Source organism: Triticum urartu, chromosome 2A, assembly GCF_056163025.1.
Source record: "Triticum urartu cultivar PI428250 chromosome 2A, HENAU_Tu73, whole genome shotgun sequence".
Classification (NCBI taxonomy): Eukaryota; Viridiplantae; Streptophyta; class Magnoliopsida; order Poales; family Poaceae; genus Triticum; species Triticum urartu.
The window spans coordinates 148,154,633-148,166,492 of NC_141874.1; the positions used below are offsets into that span (position 1 = coordinate 148,154,633).

General features: G+C 50.5%; 1 protein-coding gene across 2 annotated transcripts; it reads right to left on the reverse strand.

The window, feature by feature from the left end:
• Positions 1-3,711: 3,711 nt before the first annotated feature.
• LOC125536384 (Saccharopine dehydrogenase) lies at positions 3,712-10,005 on the reverse strand. Of its 2 annotated transcripts, none has more exons than XM_048699598.2 (2): positions 8,787-9,942; positions 3,712-4,814 (listed from the first exon to the last, which is right to left on the reverse strand). In XM_048699598.2, the coding sequence occupies exons 1-2, from the start codon at positions 9,456-9,458 to the stop codon at positions 4,125-4,127; spliced, it is 1,362 nt and encodes a 453-aa protein (XP_048555555.1). In that variant the 5' UTR covers positions 9,459-9,942; the 3' UTR covers positions 3,712-4,124. The 2 variants fall into 2 exon arrangements, with proteins under 2 accessions (XP_048555555.1, XP_048555554.2); XM_048699597.2 differs by lacking the exon at positions 3,712-4,814 and adding an exon at positions 5,963-6,854 and having other exon boundaries at positions 8,787-10,005.
• Between the last annotated feature and the right edge of the window lie 1,855 nt (positions 10,006-11,860).

Below are 11,860 nucleotides of genomic sequence, written 5' to 3' on the forward strand. Positions count from 1 at the left end.
CGAGGATCGAAGCCATGCAGGGGAACACCCTGATCGTTGTGAACCGCTGGTAAGTCCAGCGAGGGAGACGATGGCACCTCCAAAATTTGCAAACGAGCCCCACGTCCAGTGCCTGCACCATGGTTAGGCAACAAAATAGGAGGGTATGCAATATCATCAAATTGGTCAGATGCAACAGAGGATGGATGCAAAGATGGTGGTTCAGCAGTGGACACAGGGAGCTTGGCAAAGGGAAAAACATGCTCATCAAACACGACATCCTGAGATATATAGACACGATTTGTGGGGACATGAAGACATTTATATCCTTTATGGAGAGAGCTATAACCAAGAAAGACACACTTCTTGGAACGAAACTCAAGCTTGCGCTTGTTATACGGGTGAAGATGTGGCCAGCAAGCACACCCAAAAACCTTAAAAAAGCTATAATCAGGTTGTTCATTAAGGAGAACCTCAATGGGAGTCTTCATGTTCAAAACACGAGTGGGAGTATGATTTATGAGAAAACATGCAGTGGTGAGAGCATCACTCCAGAATCGGAACGGAACCGATGCATGGGCCAAAAGTAAGACCAGTTTCAACAATGTGACGATGCTTACATTCCACAGAACCATTCTGTTGATGTGTATGTGGACATGCTAAACGGTGAGCGATCCCAAGCGACTGAAAGGAGTTGAGGTTGCGATATTCGCCCCCCAGTCCGACTGAACATGAACAATTTTGTGCTTGAGAAGGCGTTCAACATGTTTTTGAAATTGAACAACAATGTCAAACACATCAGATTTGCGTTTAATAAGATAAAGCCAGGTAAAACGACTATAAGCATCAACGAAGCTGATATAATAATTGTGACCACTGACAGAAGTCTGAGCAGGACCCCATACATCTGAAAACACAAGTTCTAAAGGATGTTTCACCTCACGACTAGACTCCGAAAAAGGAAGTTGATGACTCTTCCCCTGCTGACAAGCATCACACACTGCTACATCTTTATTACTAGACATGCTAGGAAGCTCATGACGACGCAAAACATGACGAACGATAGGTGTGGCCGGGTGACCAAGACGAGCATGCCACTGTGACGGAGATACCCGAACTCCACTGAAAACGCGAGCGACACCAGGATGCTCCAGACGATAGAGGCCCTGGCACAGCCGCCCGCTAAGAAGAATGTCCCTCGTGCCCCGATCCTTAATAAAAAGATCAAAAGGATGAAATTCACAAAGCACATTATTATCACGTGTAAGTTTAGGAACAGAAAGGAGATTACGTGTCACAGAGGGAACTCTAAGCACATTACGAAGTTGAAGACTCCTATTTGCATGCCTAGTGAGAAGAGATGTTTGACCAATATGAGATATATGCATACCTGCTCCATTGGCGGTGTGGATCTTGTCGGAGCCGTGGTAGGGTTCGCGAGTATGGAGCTTGCCCATCTCACTCGTCAGATGCTCCGTGGCCCTAGAGTCCATGTACCAGTGGGGATCAACAGAGTAGGACTGAGTGTGCCCTTGCTGTTTTGTGGACACCGACCGATCTGCCATGGCCACCTGACGCGCAAAGTTGCGCGTGTCCTTGCCATCATTGCCGAGACCCAGAAAACTCTTCTGAAAGCGTTTGTGACACTTAGAGGACCAGTGCCCTTCAATGCCACAGAGCTGACACACGCGCTTACCGCCAGCCCCTGGTAATGTCGCGGTAGCAGGGGGGCCGAGGCAGGCAGCGGCGGTAGCCCCGAAAGGGTCCGAGATGATGAAGAAGGGTGGCCACCCTTGGTGGCGGCGTTGGCCGAGAGGGATCCCCCACTGACCTTGGAGCGGCGCGACTCAACCCGTTGTTCCGTGAGAAGGAGACGGGAAAAGACCTCATGCGCCATCATGGGGTTCGAGTTACCCCGCTCGTTGATGATCTCAACCAAGGCGTCATACTCCTCATCAAGACCATTGACAATGAACGAGTTGAACTCGGAGTCAGTGAGGGGCTGTCTGATGGAGGCCAACGTGTCGGCAAGGCCCTCGACTTTGTTGTAGAATTCAATGGCCGTGGAGTCCAGCTTTTGACACTCACCAAGCTGGCGACGAAGCGTGGAGACACGAGCCTGCGACTGTGCCGCAAACGAACGCTCGAGAATGGTCCATACCTCATGAGACGTCTTGGCGAAGACAACAAGTCCAGCAACAGCCGGAGTGAGCGACCCCTGGATGGAGGAGAGGTTCGCCTGGTCCTGCCCTATCCAAACACGGTGCGCCAGATTGTAGACCGGGCCGTGCACGCTATCCACCAGCGCAGGGGGACAGGGGAGAGACCCGTCGACATAGCCCAGGAGATAATGACTCCCGAGGAGCGGAAGGACCTGTGCACGCCAGAAGATGTAGTTGTCTGATGATAGCTTGATGGTGATGAGATTACCAAAGTGGAAAGGCAGCGGCGGCAGAGAGCCCGCGGGGTAGGCTGCCGGAGGCGTATACGCCGTAGAGGCAGAGACCGCGGGTGTAGCCGCGGGAGCAGACGGTGGGATGGCCGCGGGAACAGGCGACGAAGTGGCCGGGCCCGATGCGGCAAGGCCAGCCATCAGGGCCGACGGGGGCGCCACTAGCGTGAGGGGCTGGCCACCGCTGGATGGAGCGATCGGGGCCGCGCCGATGGAAACGGGCGACGAGGCACCCGCTGTGGCAGCAACGGTGTGAGCCACAAGCTCATGATGATCAGGCGACGAGGAGAAGAAGGACCCGATGCTCCTCGTCCCGATCGAAGACGTCGAGGCCGCTGCAAGGTCGAGGGGTCGGGAGAGTAAAGCCGCAAGGGAGGCCGGCAGGAAGCTAGCCGTGGAGGAGCCGGAGGCGGCGGGGCCCGACATGGCGGCGGCGGCGCGATCTCAAGGATGGCGGCGGCGCGGCGCGAGCGACAGGGACAGCGGCGACGGGTTCTAGGGTTTTGGCGGAAGCGTGTTGACCTAGGCTGATACCATGCGAGACAATAGATTTGAGGGAACCGGCTCAACCCTCTAGGGGTGGCCTATCTCATATGTATAATGAAGGGGTACAACGTTACATCATACATACATATACGTATACAACTACAGAAGCTATACAGTCTAACATCCAGATACATGAGAAATAGCAAAAAAGATACAAATACACATAGAGCTGTGTAGTGGCAAAGCAACTTGATCGTGTGCGCGCACAACAACCTCCTATGTTTGGCTTTGTGCGGTCGCCGTCTTGGACCAAGAGTCCACCATGGCCCCTGTTCATCGCGGCCAAGGGATAGTGTAGGGGAGAGACCAAAGGCGGCAAGTGGTCAAAGATTGCGATGGATGGCCGTTTGTGATGCACATGATAACATGGAAACACACCGTCCGAGTCTTTCACTAGTCCTTATTACTAGCCTTTTGCCTTTACATACAAAGCCGTTGGTAAAGCGCGCCACACACATGCGTCGGTCGGTGCTCAGTCCAAAAGCGCGGTCTCAACAGAAAGCTCGCGAGCCATCATGATCCAGGCGACCGTCTTCCATCATGGCGAACCGGACCCGTAGGGGACACCGCACTACTGCAAGTCTGTAACGGAACGAGACGAGGCGTGCACGTCTGGTGCGCCAGTGCTGAGGTGAGTACACACGGCCTCACTGCCCGGCGGGCAACGCACTTTCCGTTTCGGTTGTTTTCCCTCGGTCCAGGAAGGCTGCTGCAGTACGTACACACAGATGAGATAAGTTTCCGAGAACTGCACTGGTAGGCCAGCACAAACAGGATGAGATAGACATGCAGGTTCCACAGGACTTGCACTTACACGACAATTTTGAACTCACGACACAACATTTCTTCTCTTCTACAGCCGTAGGACTTACACTTACACTTACACGCTTATTATACGTATATATTTCACCCAATCACCCATACGATTCACATTACACGAGCACATCCTATTCTTTTTTTCTTCCGTGCGTGGTAGTAATAGTAATACGGACCTACAGTTCACTTCACATAAACACAGCATATAGGACGCTACGTTTCTTCACAAATAGTATAAGGCCATTGAGCCTGCTAGACACTCAGGCGACAGATGATAGATACCTGGTTTAACGACGAGATCAGGTGTAGGAAGCACGAGCCTGTTATAGTCTCAAGGGAGGGTCCTCGTGGAGATGAGCTCGAACGACATGCCGTTCTCCTCGAGGCGCTTCTGGAGATCCGTGGGGCCGAAGACGGCGCCCGGCGTGTACACCCCGCCCTTCGGCAGATTGGCCCGCTGGCTCAGCAGGACGAGGGCGCACTGGACGAGGACGATCGGGGTGGTGATGTACCCGATCTCTGGCCCTGAAACTCTGGTCACGATCTCTTTGTCTGGCTTGCTCCCACGCTCTGATGCGCGGGCCGAGTCGCTGTAGCCACGGCCGATGAACCACATCTTGAACGAGGCGCTGCGGACCTCCTCTTCTGTCGGCCCGGTCTTCCTGAACAGCCCGATGGAGAAGAGCTCAGGGAATTTCAGCAAGAGGGACCTGCCAAAGGAGAAACCCCCTAGGATGCCGATGAAAAGTCCAGTGCACAGCCACAAGAAAAGGCCCAGGATCGAACGGCTGCTGATCTTCACACCGAAATGTGCAGGTTTGATAGAGGACCAGAATTCCTTCCTATGCTCTGCAAATTCTGGGGTTTCGTCCGCACCAGGAAGGCCCTCGGGATGCTCTGTCACTTTTGCTAGGGTTCTCTTCACAACTACTGTGTCAGCAGAAGGTAACTTCATCACCCACAATCCTAGTGCCTTGTCATGCTCAATCAGTGATCCTTTGGGGGGCGGAGGCCCCGGAATCTGCACAAAGGGAGAAGAAACCTTAGCATCAAATGTGATCATTATACAATCAAAAAAATGATTCCATCATAATTTCACCAACTCATCAACGCAAGCATTAGATTCAGGGATTCAAAGGCTATAACAAATGTGGTGGACATTTTCGCTAGGATCTTTATTTCTGACTTACTAATTACTACAAAAAGAATATTGAAGATTCTATATCACAACAAAGATCAGGGCAGCTAGAAATACCAGACCTAAGTAGAACTCAGATTGTGGCATTACCAAAGCCAACTCATTTTGCTTTGTCTTCATAAAGCATTTTCCTTTTGCTTTTGTCAGGGTTACTAAGATGAAAATATCCAACAACCATGACATCTATATCTTGTAACATCATAATGCTCTTTATTTATCAACACATTTTACTCCCTATCTATATCTTGTAACATCATAATGCTCTTTATTTATCAACACATTTTACTCCCTTCAATATACAAGTTAGTCTTTTCTGAATAAAAAATGATTTTATGATAATTACTGCATCATGATCAGGAACATGATCGCCGAGGATGCTGCCATTCAGTTGATTGAAGACAATGCTCAAGCTGAGGATGCTTTATCATAAACTTTAGTAGGTTTAGATAATGAAAGAATGCACCTAGAACAGTGACAGCAGACAAACATACCAAGCAATTCTGTCATCAGGCATAAGCAGGTTTATGATAATCCCCATAGCCCAAATTATTAGGGTCCTTTTCCTTTTTTCTTTCCTACTCTTTTCATGTTTCAATAAAGTGGAACAGCTAATCCTTTTCACAAATAGATTTACCATTTAATAAGACCTTTGACACTAGGTGCACTTGTTGAGGTATCTCCGCAACAATATTCACCGACAATAAAAGAATGATTCCATCATAATTTCACCAACTCATCATCGCAGGCATTGGATTCAGGGATTCAAGGCTATAACAAATGTGGTGGACATTTTCGCGAGGATCTTCATTCCACGACTTACTAGTTACTACAAAACATTTAAAAATATTGAAGATTCTAGTATATCACAAGAAAGATAAGGGCAGCTTCTGATGATAAAGAGGGGGGGGGGGGGGGGGGGGGGACCCCGCCGCTAACACAAGGAAGAGGAAAGTGAACAATGGGATTACATAGACACTTATTATATATTTCACACATACGATTCACATTATACAAGCACATCCTTTCTTTCTTTCAGGTGCGGTAGTAATACTGTCTTGTCTTATTTCACATACGACACTCACGTGATAGCTGGTTTAATGATGAAAGAAAGCAGGCTGATTGTCCAAGAACACCACAGATCAGGTTCAGGAAGCACGAGCCTTTTTGTTAATCTGAAGGGAGGGTCCTCGTGGAGATGAGGTTGAACGACACGCCGTTCTCCTCGAGACGCTTCTGGAGATCTGTGGGGCCGAAGACGACGCCCGGCGTGTACACCCCGCCTTTCGGCAGATTGGCTCGCTGGCTCAGCAGGACGAGGGCGCACTGGACGAGGACGATCGGAGTGGTGATGTACCCGATCTCTGGCCCTGAAACTCTGGTGACCATCTCCATGTCTGGCTTGGTTCCACGCTCTGATGCACGGGCCAAATCGCTGTACCCATGGCCGACGAACCACAGTTTGAATGAGGCGCTGTTCACCTCCTCTTCTGTTGGTCCAGTCTTTCTACACAACCCAAGGGAGAAGAACTCGGGGAATTTTAGCAAGAGGGACCTACCCAAGGAGAAACCCCCAAGGATGCCGATGAAAAGTCCAGTATACAGCCACCGCACAAGGCCCAGGATGGAACGGGTGCCAATCTTCACACCGAAATGTGCAGGTTTGATAGAGGACCAGAATTCCTTCCTGCGGTCCACAAATTCTGAGGTTTCATCCACACCAGGAAGGCCCTCGGGATGCTCTGTCACTTTTGCTAGGGTTCTCTTCACAACCACTGTGTCAGCAGAAGGTAACTTCACCACCCACAATCCTAGTGCCTTGTCATGCTCAATCAGTGACCCTTTGGGAGGTGCAGGCCCCGGAATCTACCCAGAAGGAGAAACCTTAGCATGAAATGATCATTCTCCAATAAAAATTTGATTCCATCATAGTTTCGCCAATTCATCATCACACATTGGATTCACAGATTCAAAGGCTTTAACAAATGTGGTGGACATTTTCATTAGGATCTTTATACTATGACTCACTAAAAAACATATAAGAATATTGAATATTCTGTATGCCATGTCCAATCTATCACAACAAAGATGGGGGCGGCTAGAAATAATGGGCCTAAGTTGAATTCAGATTATGGCATTGCCGAAGCCAACCCATTTTGCTTTGTCTTTATAAAACATTCAGCCACACAAAAATTTGTGTGGGCATCGGTATTTAGATCAACCACACAAAATTTACATCCAATCCAAACGGGCCCCAAATGAAAGAATGAATCCATTATTAAGGGCAAGCAAGGCAAACGTGGAGTGTATTACTACCAACAAAATGGCAAAGGGGTAATATTACCCACTTAGAAATACCCATTCTTCATGAAGTAGCAGTGTAGCACATACATTTACACAACAAAAGGCATGGCAGACACCATTCACATGTGAGAGGACCAATGTTAATCTGAGCTTAAGCATTATTCAGTAGTTAGTAGTTGGTCCACGATATATGTCAGCTTGATTTTATAGTCCTTCTTGGAGCAGGCAGTTAGCACAACATACACGGCTGAACAAAAGAATTACGTACAAAATTTTGACGCCTTCAAACAAAGGTGATGGTCAGGGGTAGGCAATCTATAATTTCTAAGAAAATAAAGAAACAGAACTATACCAGGTTGTACACAAGTACGCAAACACCATATATAACCCAGACATCAGCAGTAAGGCGGCGGTCAGGAGTAGGCAACAATTTTCTTGCAAGAAAATAAAAAACCAAAAGTTACTATACCAGGTTTGTCCACAACCATGAGTGCCTGTAGACCATACGTACCCCAGGCATTAGCAGTAGTGTATGATGATAAAAGACAAGCAACTAGATTTGTGTCTTCCCTATCGTCTGTAAGTCTCTATCTAGTCTATAACCGTCCGCCTTCTTAGTTATATAATAAAAAACTATGTCACACATATTCTGTCCTATCTCGACCTGCATCAATAACTTTTAGATTGGATTTTCTAGTGCTAGTAGTACACTATACCAGCACACATAGTACATACTCCCTCCGTCCCAAAATAAGTGTCGCGGACTTAGTACAACTCAATGGAGGGAGTACATCTTTGTAGGTGGTCCAAAATTGGCACTTAGAAAGAAAATCCAAATGTTCTGAGAGACAGATAACTGGATTTTATAATAAAGAAAGTGCCAGTTTTATGATAACTAACAGAGCAATGCTATTCCTACGCACAGATTATAAAAAAAAACATTACGTTCTGGTTCAATCTGCCGATGGTTAGCTATAACCGTGGGGTAGTTACAATTCAAAAAGAACTAGTACGTACAGTTTTCGCAAAAGTCTTGTGTAGAAATAGGATTTTCGTAGGTGCAAAGACAAGGATCAGGGATCTGGCCCAACAAAGCTATCAATTAGCAGTGTTACGGTATGTTCGTTCATCATGAAAGTCAGGATAAGGAAAGACATAATTCCTCCTTCTAATTGAATTTATTAGTTTCTACGGGTTTGCTAAAGCACATCTAGATGTGCCATAAGTATTGCACATATAAGTTCTATGTCATTGATTGTACGCGGAGATTTGTGCGGGTATTTTCTCTTTTCTTTTTCCTTCTCTTTTTATGTTGATAGAGTCACTTAGATGTGCACTAACTAGAGCACATCTAGATGTGCCCCAGCTTCTAGTTTCATCCCTATGATGGGGTACTGTTAATCCCCTCATGAATCACTACCATCCAAGCAGATTGCTGTGATGAAATAAGTAAATCAATTCCGAAACTGCAATGTAAGAAATGTAGTAACTCACCTTGGGCTTTGCCGGCCTTGGCCTGGACCGGCGCAGTGCCTGCAGCTCGCTGGCGTTGGCCACGCCGAGAACGGCCGACTGAAACGTGCCGAAGTTCCCGACGATCTTCCTGTCCGACTCCAGGTTGACGTAGGCGACCACGCTCAGCGGCGCGGAGGGCGGCTTCCACTGCCTGGAGTTGAACAAGAACCCGAGCTCCGCGGGGATGGAGTCAAACCCGCAGGCGGAGACAATCAGCGACCCGTTCCTGGCGGCGACCTCGTGGAGGTCGGCCTCGACGCGCTCCATGAACTCGGGCTCGCCGGAGATGTCGAGGCAGTCGGCCCCCGCCTCGGCGCAGGCCGCGGCCACCTGGCGGCCGTGGAGGCGGAAGGGCCCCGCGCAGGAGAGCAGGACGCGCGCCCGCGCGGCGACCGCGGCGAGGGAGGCCGGGTCGGAGGCGTCGGCGACGAGGATGGGGACGTCGGGGGCGGGCCCCGGCGCGGCCGCCCAGCGAAGCGCGGCGGCGACGCGGTCCCGGCTGCGGCCGGCGAGCGCGAGGGTGCGGAGTGGGGAGGCGTTGGGGGGCAGGAACTTGAGCGCCTCGCGGATGACGTACTTGCCGGTGAAGCCCGAGGCCCCGAAGATGACGACGTCGAACACCTCCGGCCCCGGCGGTACCGGCGCCGCCATGGGAGAGGGGGTTTGTGCTCTCGCTCGGGTGCGGCGCGTTGGAGTTGGACTGAGAACTGGTGCGAGGCGGCTTGGCTTGGCTTCTCCTGCTCGGTGCGACCGCTTTTGACGTTGCTGTGGGAAGGGACGCCGTCACGTTTTCAAGCCTGATCTCGCAGCGTTTTGTTGTGCGTAGCTTGCAGGTAGGTGGCTGTTCGCTGCTGGTAATTCGCATGCAATGCGCAGTTGGTTTGCTAGCAGGTGTGGAGCTCGATCTGAAAAAAAGCAGGTGTGGTGTTGCTCGAGCATCAGTCACAATAAGAGTATTAGGTCAACTCCATCGCACGATCCAAATGAACGTCCGCTTCTGTCTTTTGAACGTCCGTTAGAGTGCGATTTGGCGGACGTCCACCTCCAGACAAGCGCTTGGAGCATCCGCGCCCAACGCGTACGAGCCGTCCTGACCTCAAACGGATACGCCCCGTCCCGATCTCCTCTGCCCCGTGCCGAGCTTCTCCGCCTCGCCGCCGTTCCGCCCCGCCCTCATCAGCTCCTTCGTCGCGGCCGCTCTGCCCCGCCTCGCCGCTGCCGCGCCAGCGTAGCAGCTTGCCGCCGTCGCCCCGACCCACCTCGCCGGCACCCCGAGTCGCGCCCTCGCCGGTCCTGGTTGCATCTCCAGCTGCGGCCCGTTCATGGGCTGCCGTCCCGTCGCCCTCCAGCGCGGGGCGCGTCCAGGGGAGCGTGGCGATGTGCAGGGCCGCGTGAAATGCGCGTCCCCACCCCGAGCTCCTCTGCCTCGCCGCCGTCCCGCCCCGTCCTCAGCTCCTCCGTCGTGGCCGCCCCGCCACGCCTCGCCGCTGCGGCGTCACGCCTGCGCAGCCACGCCATGGAGCTGGTGCTAGCACGCAGCTGCGCACGCGCTAGTTTAGCTAGCTAGCTACCACCCAGCTGCTGATGCACACGCACTACTATTAGCTAGCTAGCTAACTAGCATCCAGCTTCTGTTGCGCGCGGAGGCGGGCGCAGGGCGGGCGACTGCGGACCTGGCGGCGGGCGACGGCGGACATAGCGGCGGGCACGGGGCGCGTAGTGGCGGATGCGGCGGCGGCGGGCGGCGGGCAGCCGGCGGGGGAGCAACAAGAGCAACAAGGTCGCGAGTGGCTCGGTGTGGGTCGCTAACCTGTGGGCCAGTGGCGGACATGAGCAGACGAGAGGAAGCGAGGAGATCGTCCGTTTTTGTCCTCCAAGCACATTCATGGCTCAAATTTGGTCTGGATTTAGGGTCAGGCCGGACTAAAAAGGACGCCAACGGACAACTTTGTCCGTTTGGGTGCTCCCGTTAGGCCATGTTTTATCCCAAACGAACAATCCTGGACGATTTGAGGTCGTGTGGTGGAGTTGGCCTTATAGGTAGGCATGAAACCATAAATCACGAGTGGACATGGTACCACACGAGGGTGGTATCACACCCGTCCGTTGTGTGTGATGCAGGTCATATGCATATCACTTGTCGGGTATGTGCATTTTACAGTTTGAAGTATTCCTAATAGAAGTTGTATTCCCAATAGCAATTAGTGACCATAGCCGACGAGGCTGACAAGAGCAATCCATCTATACACAGAGGGTGGCTAACGCATGCACCACCGGTTTAAATGCAACATGCAGACCATCCCGCGTCTCCTCTTTCACTTATCCCGCTTCTCTGTTCTTGCGACTTTGTTCATGTGCATGGCTACTGCTCCATGAAGATGTGGAGCTCCCTCTGGAAAAAATTCCCCACCCCAGCTCATAGCTCCTCCCCTCTTCCCCTTAGCCATTTTTCTTGTTCTTGTGCTTGAGCAACCTTATGGCGTTGTGCATAGTGCACAACGGTGAAGATAGACTAATTTTCTCTGTAGGATGATCCAGCTCTTCTCATTTAGCTTGTCATCCAATTAGTATTTCCCTTAAGGTCCGCCCTATGTGTGCTAAGTAGTACTCCCTCTGTAAACTAATATAAGAGTGTTTAGAATACTAAAATAGTGATCTGAACGCTCTTATATTAGTTTACAGAGGAAGTAATTATCACTTAGTTACCGACGATGTCATCAGTTAGATATAACCCACTATTAATGGCAAACAATATTTTCTTCCAATCCTGGATTACGGTGTCTAGTATGCTCACTAATATCTAGAGTGCTAAATCTATGGGGGTGTTTGTTTTCAGGGACTTTTTTGTGTAGGGACTAGAAAAAACCCCTTTTAGAGACTTTTTTTACCAAACGGGAGGGACTTTTTAGGGACTAAACTAGGCATTTGGGACTAAGGGGGTGTTTGTTTATAGGGACTTTTTTGTATAGGGACTAGAAAAAGTCTCTCTTAGAGATTTTTTTATCAAATGGGAGGGACTTTTTAGGGACTAAACTAGGCATTTGAGACTAAAT